This window comes from Dipodomys spectabilis, unplaced genomic scaffold (assembly GCF_019054845.1).
Source record: "Dipodomys spectabilis isolate Male_0828 unplaced genomic scaffold, ASM1905484v1 ptg000003l, whole genome shotgun sequence".
Taxonomy (NCBI): domain Eukaryota; kingdom Metazoa; phylum Chordata; class Mammalia; order Rodentia; family Heteromyidae; genus Dipodomys; species Dipodomys spectabilis.
The window spans coordinates 4,901,495-4,921,844 of NW_024870680.1; the positions used below are offsets into that span (position 1 = coordinate 4,901,495).

Below are 20,350 nucleotides of genomic sequence, written 5' to 3' on the forward strand. Positions count from 1 at the left end.
ATAGTTCTTACTATCAAGGCTTTCTCCTAATGATAGTCAAGAGTATTCAGACAGCCATGAGTTTAAACAAATCCTCCTTTAACTTGGAAATCAGGAATAAGTAATATTAAAATAAATATGTGCTGATCTAATTTGGTACAATTTTGAAGTATACATTCTGGGGCTCAGTGGTAAAACATTTGTCTAGCATTCTCTAGCACCTTTCTAGCATTGCAAATAAAAAAATAATAGTCCTTGTTTGAACTTGAGGTCTCAAGCTCTGGCTTGCCTTTTTCATTTCAAGGCTAGTATCCCATTTGGGCCATACATGCACTTTTGGATTTTTGCTGGTTAATTGGAAATAAAAGTCACAGTGACTTTTCTGCTTGAGCTGGCTTTGAACCTTGCTCTAAAATCTGATCCTCCTGAATATCTAAAGTTAGAGATGTCAGTCACCACTGTCTGATGGCTTAGATTTGAAATCTGCTATTAATAGATGCCGATTAAAATGGCATAAGGAAGTTTTTAAAAATGAAATGTATAATGTATTATAACTTAAAATCTAAGCATAGGAATGGACAATTCTTAGTCTAAACTTGTATCCTAAGGTTTGAGCTGACTGAAATGAAACACTGCTATGAATTTCAGTACAGATGATGGCTGAACAGATAATTATCTATGAGAGGTCAGAATGTGACAGTAATTCTGCAATGATCAAGACATAGATGCACTGGTATTTATGCTCTTGTTTTTGAAGCAGCAGACTTTTAAATTCCGCATAATCAGACTTTTAAGGGTCACATTAATGTGAATTGGTCCTTTTTGTGAATGCAAATTCTGTATTTCAGCAATTCTCTACTTCTATGCATCCAACCCATTCAGTTATTCTTTCTATAAATTTGTATTGAATACTGTTAGAAAATGTCTTTGTCAGGCATGAGCTAAACTGTTGTGTGTATTATATTAGCCACTGTCTAAAAAGCTGAGTTATTATATATGTAATACGAAATGCAGGACAGATGTCAAATACTTAGTTCTAAAAATACATAATTATTATTAATCTTATATTGATTAAATATAGAAATAGAATGTTTCACTATAGGTAAAAATAAATAAGATATGCTAGTAAATTATTTTTTACCTGTTCCTCTTTATCTTTTAAAAAGGTGATTACTAGAAAATATAAAATGTAATGTAATATTTACAATTGCCATGCAGGTATTTACAATTGACATTGCAGGTAATATCAGATATAAGCAATGACAAAGATGATCTACAGTGTAGGTACATAGAAGTTCTCAAAAGGCTAACAAGGAAACAAAATTTTCAATAAGTTACAAAACAATATGTAATATGAACCATGACATTTCATTCACATGGATTCAAATAACTTTTCTGAAACTAACATTATATATGATCCAAATCAAATGACTTAAATACTAGAACTTTTCCTGCAAAATTGAGGAGTGGTGTGGTGATAATGCTAAACAAATCTTACTATTAAAAAGTGTATGTGTGTGTGTGTGTGTGTGTGTGTGTGTGTGTGTGTGTGAAAGAGAGAAAGAGAGACATAGAGAAAGTTGTATGTGTGTATGCATAAAATATTAGCAGGCGTCCTAAGTACCCAAATTTATTATATAACTCAACATTCCCCATCTGCCTAAGACAACTTCCAAAGTCAGGTAAAGAGATCATAATGAATTCTATTCATTGAGAATGGAAAAATAAAAAGCAAATTCAAGTATTTTGTTAAAAGAAGATTAAAAGAGTAAAAGAAATCTAAACTTGATGGAAGATGATATTTTGAAACTGGCTTTTGTACCATTTTCTGCAAACCAAATTGCATCTTAGTGTATCTGTTGCCAAAAGGCAAGCTGAACTGAAAATACAAATGCTCACGATTTAAAATCACCCATTGGAAATAAAAGAAAAGGCAGACAAAATAATGAAAACATTTTAATGCTTATAGATAAGTACTATTTGGGGGAATGTTTTAATAAGCAAATGTTTATTTTAGTTGCTTACAATATTCTCTTGGAGTCTAGATACATAAATTTCAACCCACATTCCCCAGTTGCCATAACAACTTCATGCATTTGTTCTCTTGTATCATTTTTTATAACATCATTTTTTTAAACTTTGGTTGCTATGATAACACAGTATAGTTGTTAAATTTATTCTATTCACATTTTGTTCTACTGGAAACTGGTAATTTACTTTTATTTCTCTCCAAAGAAGCTTATGGTACAGAAATGCAGTAAGGAAACTTATGGTCTAAATTAAAATTCAAGTTTCTATTATAATTTAATTATGCGCATTAATTTATGCCCACATGATGTAATCTTTGTGACATAGGAGGTGGCTAGTGATGATCTAATTTCATTCAACAAGGAATCCAAACCTTTATTATACCAAATGAAGGAAATGAGTATATTGAATTACAAGTGTATCTTCAAGCACAACTTCAACCAGTTTCAGCTAAGAGTTATTAACATAAAAAGCTGTCATTTCTGGCTCTCTTATTAACTTCTTTGCTCCTCTGCAGAATTGGAGCTTGTTTATTACAATGAATGAAACCTTGGTTTAATAAATATTTCTATGCTCAGTTGTTCCTACTAAAAGGTAAAATGTCTTTAACCAAAAGTCTATTCTGTAGAATTAGATATTAGGGTAACACAGGGCTGTGCATACATTTGAGTGTGTTTATTCTACTAGCTCCTAGTTGATTCTCTGATTGCACTTAGTTATATCTTATACCAAGTAAATATCTCACTTAAAAATAATAGTACTTTGTTACATTCCAGCTCCAAACATTTTAAATTTGGATTGGTTTATGTAGACAGTCACACCAACATATAAGGGGAAAAGGGCAAGGAATGAAGGTCAAACAGGTTTATTAGACTTTCATAATTACTTATTTGCAACCCATGGAAATAATTTATTGGCTAATTCTAAGAAAAATAATGCAAAATAGGAATTAAAACAATTAAACTGAGAATCTAACGAGGTAGTAGTTCCCAAAGACCTAGTACACTGCTTAGCACATAGTAATTGCTCAGCATACTTGATTCCTTCTTTTTCCTATTTCTTTTCTTTGAGGATCAGTGAAAAAGAGATATCAGGAATTGATAGCGATACAGCTATCAATAGCTAAATCCAGGGCAACCTCTTCTCTTAACCACTGACATACATACTATTCAGAAGCTAAAGGAGCAGGGCTAGTTTGGATTATTTGTGGCTGCAGTTGCACCTGATGCTTGCCCAATGTAGAAAATAGACTATAGCAGCAGAAAATCATTGTGTCATTATATTTGGCACTGTCTTGTGTTTCTTGGATGCATTTGTGTTAAAGTACAGATCCAACCACAGCTCAAGTTTTGTAGGGTAAGGTAAATTTTCTTGTGTATGGCTGTGCTGTCAGTTTGGGAGTCATATTTGGCTTTCATATCCTTACAAATGATATTTATGTTCTCCAAGCCTCAGTTTTTCACACATTTTTCATGTATTAATCAAAATGTATTTAGCACCTATAGATAACATCTACTGAGGAAATAAATGCAACAGTCATTAATACTGTAATATTGGGACTAGTGATGATATTTATTAGCTCATTAGAATGTGGAACCCTAACCAAGTTGTTTGGGAACCAGGGAAAACTTCTGTCCTGGGCTGGAAAACAGAAGGTTTTAAGAAAGCCTGAGTGTCCAGAGCTGATTCTAGACATGCTGATCTATAAGTTACGACAGTAAGGCAAATGCTTGCTGTCCCTCAGCCACCTGCAAATATAAAAGTGCAGATACTCGGATAGGCTTGGTTAGGACTGGTTCCGGAAATGAATGCTGGGCATCTAGATTGAAAACATAAATGTCTTCACCAGAGAAACTGGGAGGCTGGAACTGCCAAGTTACTGTGATCCTATTCTTTCTCAGTGCCTAAAGCACTCTGGAGTAATAAGACAGATCACAGGGGAGATGCAACGACTCTGTGAGGCCACTAGGGTGTCATTTAGAACATCTCTGCTGGAACAATAGAGTCATATAAATTTCAACCCACGTTCTCTAGTTGCCATGACAACTTGATGCACTTGCTTTGAAGTGTCTTCCTTCCATTTACTTCCTTTATATATATTTTAAACATCAAGATTTTTTTTCATCTTGCCAATAATTTCCTAAATGTAGTTGTGTCTTCCCACCCTTCTATCTACCAGCTAGATTTCTGAATATGTTGCTGGGGAGTGATTTCCACCTAAAATTAATAACTGAATGTGTGTGTTCACACAGGCATGCTGAGCTTGTAAGTCAGCCTCTTTCCGTATTGCCTTCCTTCTCTGTCTCTGTCTCTATCTCTTTCACATGCACACATACACACACACACACACACACACACACACACACACACACACACACACACACACGTACATACACGAAGGCAAATAAATATTTGTAAAATTTATATATTTCTAAAGCTTTATATGCTTTAAAAACAGTTTATTTTGTGTTAAGTAAAATTACAGTGGAAATAGTTCGATTCTAAAACAACTGGTTTACTATTTCTTTAGTAATTGAAATGTAGCATTACATAAAGCATATAATTCTCCTTGCATTTTTCTTAACTATAACATATTTAAATTGTGAAGAGAAGTGTGTTTTAGTGTAAAGAGCACATGTTGACTTGGATATTCATTTAGATTCGATTACCTCTGAGCTATGTGACCAGGAGCAAGTTAATCATTCTTAGCCTCATATTAAAGTGGGTTGAAAATTCTCTTGTAAGATATCTATGAGGAGCTAGGTGCCAGTGGCTCATGCCTATAATCCTAGCTACTCAGGAGGCTGAGATCTGAGGATCGCAGTTCAAAGACAGCCAGGGCAGGAACATCCCTGAGACTCTTTATCTCCAATAAACTACTCAGAAAAGTGGTGCTGTGGCTCAAGTGGTAGAGTGCTAGCCTTGAGCTAAAGAGCTCAGGGACAGCACACAGGCCCAGAGTTTAAGCCCCATGACTAAAAAAATATAAATATTTATGAGGAATCAATTGAGATACTGTAGGTAGGATACCTATAATAACTAGGTACTACAATAATAAGTCCTGGGATATTATAAACAAACATTTATCCCATCAGTCATTTTTTTTGCTTTTATTGTATTGAGCAAAATGTATTAAAATAAATTCTATGGCTCACATGTATTTGTATTTTCTTTATCACCACACGCATTTGCAGATTACAAAGGTAAGGAAAATATGAAAACATTAAAACTAAGTGGTATGCAGTCTCTTCGATTAGATGCTGGCAATGTAAAGAGTTGAGGCTGAAAAGTATATTTTATGGAAGCATCAAAAGGAAGACCTCTTGTTCCATTCAGTTATTATCTTTTTTTTTTTTTGGGGGGGTCCGGTCGTGGGGCCTGAACTCTGGGCCTGGCCACTGTCCCTCAGCTCTTCAGCTCAAGGCTAGCGCTCTACCACTTGAGCCACAGCGCCACTTCTGGCTTTTTTCTTTTTGCTTATGTGGTGCTGAGGAATCGAACTCAGGGCCTCAGGCATGCAAGGCAAGCGCTCTACCACTGAGCCACCTTCTCAGCCCATTATCTTTAATCTGAGACCAAACCAAGTTCACAATATCAAGCTAATATGATATGCAGAATCTGTTCCATCTACTGGCAAAAAACAGTTTGTGCCAGCACAAACTTCATGTAGCAAGTGGCTGAGGCACAAGTACATTCTAAATATAAATATGTATTTAATCAAGAGCAACAAGGATATGGACAAACAACATTAGGCATGCAGGCAAAGGATTATTGCCAACTTGTGAGTGTGACTATTGCTATGGCATTTGTGTGCAATGTTGACAGGGAAGAGTAGCAAGGAGACAGAAACAAAATTAAATTTTGAAAGGAGAATTACAAATATGACCCAGCACTTGTTCTCTAAAAGTATTGGGTTTTTCAGAGAGGAAGTTGCAAAACAATATTAAGGAAAAAGAAAGACCACAGAAAATTCTTGAATGAATGTCTCTAAGTTCTAGTGATTAAAATATATTTTAGAAATAAAAATAGGCATCAAAGAAGAGGTGTAATTTTATTCTTTAGTATTACCTAATGAAAGTGTTAGATATTCAATAATTTCACATTTTTATTTCATAGATTGATTGATGTTTTCTTGAATAATTGAAGGACAATCGATTAGATCTGATTAAAATTCAGAAAGAATGGATTTTTAATCCAATTGAAGCAAATTAGAACACTTGTCTTGCTTGTTGAATAATTTGGCACAAGTAATCAGCATCAGTAAGGTTTACTGTCTATATTGGTGATAGAGAAAATGAATTTAGGTCTAGATCCTGCCATGAAATTGTGTGAACTTGGACAAGTCCTTTTCTTTTTATTGATCTTTTTCTTAGATGTGTTAAGTGAGGGAGTTAATCTGTAGGTGATAATTCCATAAGTATATTTATAACCTTGACATTCCTGGGTATTCTGTTCTATTTACTGCTGATGTTTTGCTCTATATTTGAAACTAAGGCCTTTACTTTTCAGGAGCTTATTGAAGCAACAATTTAGATTGGATTTCAAAATCAGATCCTGAAATTAACACAAGAGGGCATGTTGTAAGATTTCAACTCTTTGCTGGATTGTCTAGAAAGTAGGTAGTATAGGATCTGAATTTCTGACAGTAAGAGAGCACAACATTCTCAACTTAAGAGGAGATTTTGTTTTGCTTCTCTTTTTTTTGGGGGGGGGGGTGGTCCGGTCATGGGGCCTGAACTCTGGGCCTGGGCGCTGTCCCTCAGCTCTTCAGCTCAAGGCTAGTGCTCTATCACTTGAGCCACAGTGCCACTTCTGGCTTTTTCTGCTTATGTGGTGCTGAGGAATCGAACCCAGGGCCTCATGCATGGGAGGCAAGCACTCTACCACTGACCCACCTTCCCAGCCCTTGTTTTGCTTCTCTTCTTTGCACATTAATGTGCATGCACTTTGTGATAAGCCTTATATAAAGCTAAATAAAACCACTTAATAAAATTGCACAGTGGTATTCACCATAGAAAATGTAGAACTGTTCAGCATAAAGAACAAAATAAACATACTATTACATAATATCTAATACCTAGAAGTAATTATTTTGGTGACTTTTTCCTCAGTATGTTCAGTCCTCTGTATCTATAAGTTCCATATCAATGGTTTTGACCATCAAAAGATCAAAAGTATTTGTCTATTTATTTGGAAGTACTGGGGTTTATTACAAGTAATCAAGTGATGATTTAAAATATAAAGGAGGATGTGTGTACACTTTATGCAAATAGTGTGCCATTTTTCATATGGAATTTGAACACCATGGATTTTGGTACCCATGGACATCTTCTGGAACCAATGTGGTAAAAAAGAGCTATCCCATCTCCACCATTTTAATCATTTATTATATCTAAGTTTATATTTTTCACTTTCTATTTTGAATTGTCTAGGCTCAGATCTTAATACCTCAAAATAGGGTGTTAAATATTTGAATAGAAGGCTCTCAAAAAGCAAGTCTTCTTCAATCTTCCGTGTTCCTTTCTCTTTCTTTTGATCGCAAGGTGGATGACAGAACCAATCCCTTTCCCCCAAACCAAGGCTTAAATCCTGGAAAAAAATCACTCCCTCTCCTCTTCTTTTCCCTCCCTTGATGGTTCTATGACATGTCCTTGTGAGGATAAAGGTCATACAGAGAGGCAGGAAAGAAACTGGGCATACAGCCCTTGCTGAAGATTCTGTTCCTCCCTACTTTACAATCAGGACATACTGTTTTTGGTTTTTGGTTTTTCCCATCCACATCTTTCCACAACTATCCTTGTCTTTTACTAGGTATATCCTAAGACAGTTTACCCTGGGACATCTGTCTTCGTTTCCTTATGAAGTCATTGGTCATATAAAACTTATTGGACTAATTTGTAGTTTCTCTTCTATTAATTGTTTTTGGTTAGATTGTTTTCCTACAGAGGCAAGAAAGATAGAAGGATTGAACAAAATTTCCTCCTCCATGGTCCACCTGAAGAGATGTAGGAATGCAATTTTCATTTTCCTTTCTTTCATGAAAGATAGGATTATAGATTTTAATGCCTTGCTTTTCTCACTTTAATAATAAATCTTGAATACACAACTCTCTAAATTAGTTCCAAGAAATCTTCATAATTTTTACATCTGCTAGTAGTTATCAAAAATGACACTGACAAAGAGTTTCATCATAGACTTGGCTGATTTTGGTTATTGGTGAAGACCAACAACCAAAGGCCGCTAAAATGATAAAATCATATGGAAAATGTTTAAGTCTGAGATTATTTCAAAATGCATTGAAAATTAAGGACAAATATAAAACAATAAACCATAAGGCCAATACATTTGTAGGATTGTTACTTAAAAGATTTTTTTTCCCCCATTTTTGCCCTCTACTTCTTCCCTATCATTGTCTCACATTAATCTTTCTTTGGTTGTCTATTATCTGGGATAATATAAATTATTTGTTCTAATGTATAAGGCTCTATTGGGTTTCTGCTTTCATTTTCCATTTAAATTTTCTTTTTACAAATCCTTGAATCATGCTTCACCAGTTCTAGATAAATGTGCTTGTCCAACTATCTGTTCTAATACTTCAATATTGAATTGAAATTATCTGTTTAAATACTTGTCTCATTTCACTTCCTTCAAGGTATGGTATAAATAATCATTTCATAAATGTTTATTAAATTTAATCTTTTTTGGATTTGCAGAGCTCTTCATTTGGTCTTTTATTTGATGGAATTTTCTATCAATGTGACTTTTTATTGTTTATTTCCTCTCTTACACTACTCATGGACTTTTCTTTGTATTTTTTCTATGATGTCTTGTTCAATGCTTTCCATGTAATAAGAATTTATTAAATATTTGTTGAAGCAAAAATTAGCTGAACACCTTTCCTTATAACCAATACTCTCTTTTCTTGAGCACTTAGATTGCATCTATGTTTGACTCTCCTTGTCTAGCTTTTCAATAAATCCTAAGGTCTTTATCCTAAGGGCAAAAATTTTGAAGTTCCTATTCTTTGGCAAAAGAAATGACAGTCTAAAGTCATCAGTTATTTATAATGCTGAAGTGGGGTCTATTAATAAGCAGCACCTTTTTGAAAAAAAAGATAGGGAAGAAAAAGTAATATCTTCTCAACCATCAGTAGTTTCCTGGCCAATTCCCCTATAATAAAAAGCAGATTGATAAGAGATAAGCATATAAATTTACTTAATGCTCATGTTATGTAATATGTTGATGAAAAACCCAAAGCAACAGGGAAAGCATATTTTTATGCTAAGACTGATGGAGTAAATAGCGATGTAGAAGTATGTTTGGACAAAGAGGGTATAATCCAAAGTTTATACATCTGTTAGAATTTAGTAAAAAGGATTTTTTTCTATTTCTGTTTTTTCTTATCATTTCTCAGATTCCAAGGTGTCAAATTTTGGGATAGCACATACCGAGTCCTATCAAAAACTTCAATCTCACACCTTTGTATTTACAATGATTCTTATACCTGAAGCGGATAGTATAGAGTGAAGTAAAAGTAGATGCTCTGGAAATATCAAGCTCTAAACATATAAATAGGATTAGGCTTCTCCAGAGAACAACTTAGATATAATTTCGGATAATCTGTAACCCTTCTTGTTCCTAGAAGATGGAAAGGGGAAATGCTTTCCAATGGCCTAGCTTCATGAAGATTTGTTTGACTTATTAGTTGCAATTTGTATGGCTTTTGGTTCTTAAAAGGACATTTTGTGCATGATGCTTAGCAGTACTAACATTCATTTCCAAACAGAAGAATTCTAGACTTGAGCAAATAGTTATAAATAGGTAAACAAGTAAATCTATAAGGCAGTTAATAGGGTGGATATATATCTACTGAAGAATTCCAGATTTTTTATTAAAAATTACAGTTTCTATTGAAAGGTGTGACATTGATCAAGGCACATTCTATTCATAAACTGCTTTGTTGAATGACAACTCCTTTGTGCAACTACTTTAAGATAATAAAACATTTTAAAAATTGTGATTTGTTTTTAATAGGAAAATTTTTATTGTAGGAAAGCTGAATCAATTTAAAGTTGGTAAATAAATGTCAGACATGTTGCACAGTGTGGCATAAACCTGTGTATACACTGTATAAGTAAATAAATATCTATACTCAACTCCTTTGTATTCCTACTTTGTTCAGGGGCTGTGGAAGATACTAAAAAGGTAATAAATGCACTGCCTTGAAGGAACTGAAGATCCACTTGAGTGGATAAGGCAATGGTATAATCAATGCTAAACTCATTTTCCCTCTATTTGAGGATGTTCCTAGAAGAAATGAGCTGTGCTAATTCTTATTACAGGTATAAAGGAGAAGAATATATCTTGAGAACATCATGGGATGAGATTCCATGTATAATTAGAAAAAGAGGAAGGGACCAGCACTGAGTTTGAAGAGGAGAGGATCCACATAAATCATCTTTAAAAAACAGAAATTGGGAGCCCAAGTCTAGAAGTCAGTTGTGAAGGAAAACATAGGTCTAGAAATTGATTTGAGAGAGTCAACTGTGACTAAGAACTGAGAGAAGATACAATGGAAAAGAATGCTGAACCCAGGGCCTAAATAAAGGAAGAAAAAAAAAAGAGAAGGAACAACCTGAAATATTGGAAGGTAGGAGACAGACATGTTTCTGAATATAAATGAAAGAGTTTTAAGAAAGAAGAAATAACACCTCCTGGTGTGAAATACCAGGAGGGAAGGAATGAGGGCTATAGAAAGAGAAAGATCACCACGACTAGAAGGTTCTTGGTAAATTTTGAGAGTGTAGCATTCAGGAAGGAAGGGCGACATTGAAGAAGCAGCGTCTGGCCCACCTAGTTTTCTGTATTATTTGACATATTCCATGTTAGTTCGCATTCTCTCTCTCTCTCTCTTTTTCTCTCTCTCTCTCTGTCTCTCTCTGTCTCTGTCTCTCTCTGTCTGTCTCTCTCTCTCTCTCTCTCTCATCTATTTAGGATGGTGAGATTGTAGTTCAAAGCCAGCTCAGTCATAAAAGTCTGCAAGAGTTTGTCTTCAAAATAATTGGCAAAGAGCCAAGCTGAGGCATGGTTCTGGTGGTAGAGCACCAGTGGAATAAGCAATCAAGGAAGCATGAATTCAAACCTATTACTGGCAATAAATAAAAATAAAACCAAAAGCAAAATTTTCACAAATTTAACTGAATGATTTGATTGATTTTGTTAGGCATTCCTGTATTTAGCAGCATTCCACCTATAAATTAGAGAGGTGCTCTCATAAAGTGAGCTGAAGGGGTTGGCTTTATAGACAGAAAAGCTCTAAACAAAACAGAAACAAGGAACAAAAATAACATTGATCACTTCAAAGTTACTTTCCCTATTGGTGTTAAAATAAATATGATTCCCCTATTATGCTGGTTCCAATACACAGAAGCCTCTTTTGACTGTTTCTTGTGAATTTCCTATTTAATTGGAGAACTGGCCTAATTTAAAAGTTCTGTTTGATTATATTCTTTGTAGCATGAGTGAATGCGTTTGTTTGGTCTGCTCTGTTGAGTTCAGGAGCTCAATCCAAAATAGTGACCTCCCATAAACTTTCTTTCACACTATTAGCATTTAAAGGTAAAAATATTTCATGTAATAATATAGACTTCTACATTTTCTTAAACATTTCAAACTTTTGGCAACACTGACTTGAGTGTTTTCTCTGCAATAAATGCCTAGGAGTTATTAGAGTCTATACCTATAATTAGGTAGAACATTCAGCTATCTCTTCCTAAATATGTTTTATACCTGGTTTACCTGCAAGAATTTAACATTTCAGCCTCCAAATAAATGATTTTTCAAATTCACATGTGTCAAAATGATCTCAAGGTCTTGTAAAAAAATGAACTGTAGGGTCTCCACTTGGGTTTTAAGAGTTTGTCTTCCTAACAAAGCACTTGGTGATATAATTGATGCTAGTCTGGGGACCACAATTTGCAAGGTTGGTTATGTGAGAAATAAGGAAGTGGATTTGGCTTACTCTACTCATTAGGTACATAAGCTTTTTTGTTCACAAAGAGCTAGGTCCTGTTTTCTGTAAGTTAGTGAATGAATATAACCTATTACAAGTTGAATATAGCTTATAACTCCATTAAGTTGTTCTGTTGTTGTATTGTTATTATTTTTACTACTATTATGTCTTTTAAGAAGACTATTGATTTTGGGGAGGAGAATGTCAGACACAGACTGATAGCTTTGGAGCAAGAATGGTCAAGTCTTTTTAGAACTTGTTGTGAAAGAATAAAGGAAGTAAAGACGTATAAAAGAAAATTACTATTTACACAAGAGTAAGAGAGATGACATGCAAATTACCAGGTAAAGTAGGAATGACAGATGAAAAAGCACAAAAACATTAAGATTTTTTTTTAGGTTTCATTGTTTTATTTTCACACATGCATATAAAGTACATCAACAATATTCACCCTCCTTCACCCTCTCTTATATTTAGGAAGTATATATGGGGTCCCTTCTAGCAAAAGAAAGTCATCACTTGGTTGAGATTCAGTTCATATCACCCACAAATATAGAAGAAAAAAATAGAAGACAATAATGCCATCCTAAATTATTATCTGACATTAATTAACCACCATAAAACCAGAAGTAGTGCTATGGCTCAAGTGGTAGAGCACTCACCTTGAGCTGAAGAGCTCAGGGACAATGCCCAGGCCCAGAGTTCAAGCCCCACAACAACCAAAAAAAAAAGCAAAAAAGAAAAAAATACAATAGATAGAATCTAGGCCTAAAAATGTAAGGCATAACATGGGAATATTTGGGGAGCTAAGAAGTAAGATTGGGAAAGGGGCAAAGGAGAAGGTGATGATGGGGGTGTGAATCTTAAAGAAGGACATTATGCATATGTATGAAAATGGCAAAGTGAAACACACCCAAATGAGCGTCAGGAAGAAGAGAGGGTTAAGAAAATAATATAGAATGGGTGAATTTCATCAAAGTATATATGTGCATTTAATTAAATATTGCAGCAAAACTCTTTCATACAATTAAGTTAAACTAATTAATATTTTTAAAGAATTGTCCAAACTGGTGTCAGTGGCTCACATTTGTCCAACATCCTAGCTACTCAGAAGTTTGATATCTGAGGATTATGGTTCAAAGCCAGCCTAGGCAGGAGAGTCCATGAAACTTCAATTAACCACCAAAGTACCAGAAGTAGAGCTTTAGCTCAAATGGTAGAATGCTAGCCTTGAGCATAAAAGGTCAAGACAGGACCAAAACCCTAACTTCAAGCCCCAATATTGGGACAAAAAATAAAAGAAGTATCTACAAGAAGATGAGCTCAATTTGCTCGCTCTCTCTCTCTCTCTCTTAAAATTTTTATTTTATTGTAGAGATGCTCTACAGAGGGGTTAGAGTTACATGAGTAAGGTACTGAGTACATTTCTTGTCGAGCATTTTTATATGAGCTCAATTTTCAAAGACTGATTTGGAGTGGAGGCTACCTGCCTTTGCCAAAGTTCCAATTAACATTCATCAACACACACAGTCTTGGAATCAAAAGTTTTATTGCATTGTGGAGTATACAGGTAGACAGCATATCAGAATTTTCTGAGAGCTTCTTACCTATCCTAATGGCTTAAGCCTCACTTTAGGAATGCTGACCTTGAGGTTTATTGATAGAAGGACTGAATAAAATATTGAAGTAAGCTTATTCTCCCTAGTATCCACAGAATCTAAAGTGATAGGACTTTTCCTTGATGGCTGAGAACAGAAAGAGAGAAGCTTTTTCTCTGATGTTAGCCCTCATTTTTTTTTCAGTTTATCACCCACTTTTGCTGACTGAATCTTTACACTTGCTAACTAATAGAACACTATATAATAGCAACATCAAAAGTGGAGCCACTGACACTTAAATCTTTACAGAAAATGGCAGGGGAGTTAGATACTGAGAAAGTACTATAAATGATCCTTTGGAAACCTTGCCATATAGATACAAATCCAATTGGCCTTGGACTTTGAGTTCTAGTGGGATATAAAAAAGATGCACCCTGTCCATGGTTTTCATTCAACCCTGACCTGTTTACCATGGTCCTTTTCTGTGAAGTTAGTGCATTATAATAAAAATCGTTGACTTGAAAAAAAAGATATTGGAAAGATAATATACCAAGTGTTATCAGTGCAGTAGATTTAATTACTATTATGATGTCTGGAGGAGCTATCAGTCCAGATGCCCCTCAATAGACAAATGGATCAAGAAACTGTGGTATATATACACAATGAAATTCTATTCATCTATTCAAAAGAATAATATATCATTTGCAATAATGTATCCTTTGCAAAGAAATAGAAGGACTGGAAAAAATATGTTGAGTAACATAAGCTAAGGCCATAGAGACAAAGGTTGTGTGTTTTCTCTCATATATGGAAACTACAATTAGTTTGTAAACATGTAAGTAAATTCGTTGGGTGGCATGAAAGTGTATAGAAATGTGATAACTGAAGTACAGTAGATTCAAGGGAGAACTCAAATAGCATAATTCCTTGAGAGGCAAAGTCAAACTTCCACAAATAAACACCAGGAAAAGGGTACTTGAAATGAGTGGAATGGAATCAAGGGGAGAGGGGTAGACAAATGAAGAGGAAATAGTGGGGGCAGGGGCCAGAGGAGAATGCAGTCAAGCATTCAACGTATATCCTACAAAATTAAGAAAAATGAGGGGAAAGGGTGGTTTGGGAGTGTTTGGTGAGAATGTTCAAAGGAGTAACATTGATCAACACGTGTTGTAGTCATAAATTTACTTTGTTGAATGACAACTGCTTTATAAAACTACTTAAATTTTTAAAAAGAACAAATTCTCCAAGCAATAATCTACATGAAGTAGTAGCTTCCATTAATCTTAAAAAAACCCCAAAAACTAGCCTTGAGTGGCTTTTAAGAAACTGCATCTTCTATAATTCCTGCTGCCTTTAAGTCCTTAAACAAGGCTGTGATTTTCATTATTTCTGAGATTCTCCATGGTTTCTACTGGACCTGAGAGAAAATAAGGAAAGAATTGGGGATTGATTTACAAACTTAGCTTTTCTACAGTAGCTCTTCCTAATGAAGAGAATTCCTTCTGGCCTTTATTGGCAGTTACAGTTAAATATTAATACCCATTATACATTTAGCATAAGGATGACATGCTGAATTGCTCCAAAGAGCCTCCTATACAAGGCCTCTTTAGATTTCCTGAAATAAATCCTATCCAAACCCAATGAGGCGAATTCTGGTTCTCTAATGCTTCATAATTCCCAACCTATATGTGGCTTGGATGCTGTTTCCAATAGAGCTATTGAGTCTGACTTCCTCTTCTCCTTGAAGTTCTTCATTAAGGATTGGAGACAGGAGAATGCCATGTGGTTGTTCAGGCAGAGGAGAGTATATTAGCAGAAGCCAAACTACCAGCCTGCACAGACAGAGGTGTGCAGGGGCGAATGGGGAAGGGAGGTCAGGTAAGACAGGGTATATAAGGAGAGGGCTGGGAGCAGGTATGGCTGCAATGGATGCCAACATGATTTCAGAGCCTGGGAACCTGTTCTCATGGTCTGAAGGAGGCATGGCCAGGACAGATAAGGATGTGACCTCAGAGCTAGAGGAAGTGACCTCAGATCCTAGGGGACCTCCCACGATTCCCAGCTGCACCAATTGTCTGGGTTACAGATGCTGGGTGGGGACTTCTAAGGTGCCACAAGAGAGAACAAAGGCAAAAGGAACATTTTACCAGGGTAGACCTAACAGGTTACGGCTCTAGCTCCATCTTAGAAATAAGGAAACTTTGATTTTTATTATTAATCACCTTTTCTCCTTGAGGTAATTGAGGTCACTAAAAAGGAAGAGAGGGATTTCAAAGCCTGGAAGGCAATTCAACTAGACCCATATGAGCAAGGCACATTTACTCTTAATTTGGGATGCTATGCTGATGTCTGTCTTTCAGCGCAACAAAATGGGGTCTGAATATTTTTGGTTTATTTACGCAGTCTTATGTCAGTAGTAATGCCATAATACTGCCAACAACAGACTGGTAGATTAAAAGCATCCCCCTTAGGAACAACAAATTATGGAAACAAATTAAGGTGGACAATCTGCATCATTTACATAAATGTCACTGTAAGGGCCTGTGTTCTGATGTGACCCTCTGGACTATGTTCTTCTATCTATTCATGCATTTATTAATTCAGTTTAATCATTTGTATTTTTTCATTCATCAAATAAATATCCCTAGAAATTGAAAACCAATAAAAATATCCTGCAAGTCCTCCAACCACTTATAGTGGTTGCAAATTTCTCAGTGTTCATAATCAGTTTATGTCCATGTTTTTAGAAATTGTCTGGTAAGGGATAAGATTTTCTGCTCATAGAATGATTATTAGGAGTGGAAGATGACTGGTAGTCTGATGAGGAAGTTTATCCCACCTATGGAAGAATTCACAAGACAGTTTTGAGAATATATATCCCAGGACTCTGCCTTTAAGCACTTCAGGAATTTCTCCTCATTAACAAATGTTAAGATGAAGGAACATTTGTGTGCACTTGAAAATAACATGTCAACGTATTTGTTATTTTTTAAAGATGTCCTTCTACAAATCGCTTTCATCCATCAGTCCTTGATCTTTTCTCTCTCAGAAGATAGTCACTATCAGCAATCCCTTCTTGTCACTGGAAACTGCAGAATGTCTAAGATTTTAGCGTCTTCCCCCCCCTGCAAACTAAGAAGAATGCCACCACTTTGAAGATGCTGCCCAAGACAAAGGATATTATTAGTTGCAACAACAATACCTAACATTTCTAGCTTTTCAAACCTCATTTTTATAGGGCCATGCTGAGATGCCTATATGATAAACTCACATAAAAGCTTTCTTTTATAGGTCACATTCCCTCAGTTGAGGGAACACATATATTTTTATAATGGTCAGTAAGTAAACTTATTCTTTGCTCAGCAAGTAGATACTATTCATATTTCCTAAAGCTATAGTTATACAAGATCCTTGAAAAAATGGTTCAGTACAGAAGCAGTTGATGTGTCTGCTTGTTCTGTAAGGTCCAATAGATACCAAAGAGCATGGAAATACACATGAGAAGAAAAAACACTCTTTAGTCCTCCTCTTCTTATTAATCATGTTCACCTTATACCAAATTTTCAGTTTACTTTGTAATAATCCAATTTCAACGTTCCCTAGTTGAAATCTTTGAAATTTGAAAACTCCTCTTTGAATAACTGTCCCACTTTATGTTTTCTCTTTGGGAGCAATATAAAAATGGGTTAAGCAGTACATTCATATTCTGAAACTGACATAATCACCACCTAATAATATTTATTCACTTCGTAGATATTTTAAGGCAAACACTGCAAGTTTGAGAAAACTGACTTTACATTTTAGAAAATAAGCACGTGTTGATTTTTGGTTGCAGTGGACCAAAGGAACATGTTTCCTGTGTTGAACAAAATAATGAAAATCAGTGCTTTGAGAGTGAAACTGATGAAAAGACAAGTGCATGTATTGGAGTATTTTCTTCGTTTCTTTGCCTACTGGGTAAATGCCTTGTTCCCTGTGGGTATTCTTTCTAGTAGTGTTCAAATAAAAGAAAACATTATTACTAATTTCTGGACTGGTCACCATATTGCCTTCCTCTGCTATTTAAACTGACATTGAATATGTATCATTTTGAATAGTTATGTATTTAATTTCGGGACCTATGATTTGGTACTCAGTCTTAACTTGTTAGATCATAGAGATATTTGTAAGACACTTAAATTTTCCTCTCTTGAAAGTGTTTTTATTTAGCATAGAATCAAACTCCTTGAGACAGTTGTAATACGCTAAATGTGATTCCAAGAGAGGAAGTCATCTAGCTTGGCAGTGACACTGTTGTTCTCCAAAGAAGGGGAGGGAGGGTGGATGTCCAGCTCAGCTCATGCATACTTAGAAAACAAATCTTTGGATTTCCTGTCTGTCCACAAGAATATTTATATTTTTAATTCCTGAAGGTAAAGTCATCAGGACTAAGTAAAAAAAAAGACAAAAAACAAAAAACAAATCTACCAGCTTATCAGGCAGCTGAACTAAATAAATAGTGGCGTCTATAGTAGAAACACCTCAGTGTTTTCATCATAGGGAAACATATTGCTAGCCTATGTTACTTAGACTCTGAAGGCTTGGTTTCTTTACATGAAGAATTATGAGATTTTAATAAGAATATATTTAGTGCTAACTGGTGAACAGTAGCTATATTATACTACTGAAATGAATTGCAAGTTTTACCTTTTATTAAGGTTCTGTTTTCATTAAAATTTGGAAAATAAAGACATCACTGAGAACTTTAGACTTTTACTGATGAAGACTTATTTTGTATTTAAAGTGCATTTTCCCCCTTTTCTATTGCATTTCTGTCTTTTGAACAGTGATAATTCGAAGCAATTTTAGGGATGCATTCTATGCTCAAATAAATCTTCTATGCAAAAAGATAAAGCCTGGTAATTTGACATTCCAGCGTTCTAGTGAGAAACAATCAGAATTGTTATCAGCTCCTAGAGCAAAGGAGGTGGTTCAATGAGTGACAGCATCTATTTTTTGTTTTCTTGATAATGGTCATTCTAATGGGTGAGGTGGAATGTCAGTGTTGTTTTGATTTTCACTGCCTTCATGGCCAGAGAGGTTGAACATTTCTTCATGTGTCTGTTGGTCATTTCTACTTCTTCTGAGAAATCTCCCTTTAAGTTCTTAGCCCATAATGATGTTATTTCTTTCAGGGTTCAATTTTTTGAACTCTTAAGTATAGTCTGGATATTAGGCCCTTGTCTGATGTATAGCTTTTCTCATTCTGTTAGCTATTTAGCTTGTTAGCTATGTCTTACAGTCTTACTTCACAGAAAATGTTAATTTTGATGTAATCCAATCTATCAAGTCTTTAATTTGCTGTGTTTCTGGATCTACATTTAGAATGCTTCCATCTGTTCCCAGGAACACTAGTGTTTCTCCTTTCTTAAAAGTTTCATGGTTTCTGCTCTTACTCTGATATCTTTGAATCATTTTTAATTTATGCTGCTACAAGTGATAAATGAAGATCTAGTTTCAGTTTTCTTCATGTGGATATTCAATTTTTCACTACCATTTGTTGAAGCAGCTGTCTTTCTTTCAGCCTATGGTTTTGTTGCTGCTGCTGCTGTTGTTGTTGTTGTTGTGGCCGTGGGGCTTGAACTCTGGGCCTGGGCACTGTCCCTCAGCTCTTCAGCTCAAGGCAAGTGCTCCACCATTTGAGCCACAGAGCCACTTCCGTTTTTTGGTGGTTTATTGGATATAAGAGATTCATGGACTTTCCTACCCAGGCTGGCTTTGAACCATGATCCTCAGATCTCAGCCTCCTGAATAGCTAGGATTATAGGTGTGAGCCACTGGCGCCTGGTGATCCAGCTTATGTTTTAGCTCCTTTATCAAACATATTAGATGAGTATATTCTGGGCCTTCAATTCTGGCTGGAGATGATGCAGCCAACAAGGAAGACTGTTACACTGTTAGTGGGGATATAAGCTTCTGGAAAGCAGTATTGAGGTTCCTCACAAAACTAAACATAGGATCATTCTTTGGCCCAGCAATTCTACTCCTGAGCATTTACCCAGTAGAATACAAAGAAAGTTATATAAAAGCCATTATCACAATTGTGTTCATTGCAGCACTATTCACCATGGCCAAGATATGGAAGCAGTCCAGATATTCCTCAATGGATGAATGAACAAAACAAATGTGGTATATACACATAATGGAATTTTAGTCATCCATTAGAGAAAATGATGTCGTACCATTTGTAAAGAAATAGAAAGACTTAGAAAAAATCATATTAAGTGAAGTAATCCAGACCCAGAAAACAAAGGCTGCATGATTTCCCTCATTTGTGGTTGATAGAATATGCCTGTAAATCTATAACTAAATATGTTTGGTCATCTGTAAATGGTTACAAATGAAATGACTGAAGTATAATAGACTTTATGGAAAGTTCAAAAGTATATCTATATGAAAGAGTAGGCCAAAGCCCAAGAAAATAAGCACCAGAAAAAGGGGAGATGCAAAGGAGGGATGGGGCCAAGGATAGAGAAGTAAACAGATAAGAGGGGAAGGAAGAGAACACAGTCGAGTAGTCATTGTATATACCACAAAATTAAGAAAAATAAGGGAGGAGGATGGGTCAAAGGGGCGTGAGAATGTTGAAGGGGTGACAGATTAAGATGCATTATATAAAAAAATCTGCTTTGTTAAATAGCACCTCCTTGGTACAATTACTTGAAGATAATAAAAAATTTAAAGAAAGAACTGA

At 35.3% G+C, this 20,350-nt stretch overlaps 1 protein-coding gene across 1 annotated transcript in view; it reads left to right on the forward strand.

The window, feature by feature from the left end:
* Dlg2 (discs large MAGUK scaffold protein 2) overlaps positions 1-20,350 on the forward strand; it is a 2,085,086-nt gene that overhangs the window by 428,774 nt on the left and 1,635,962 nt on the right. Inside the window, exon 5 of the mRNA XM_042686455.1 lies at positions 17,430-17,534. Within this exon, the coding sequence (XP_042542389.1) occupies positions 17,430-17,534 (105 nt within the window). The remainder of the gene's footprint in view (positions 1-17,429; positions 17,535-20,350) is intronic.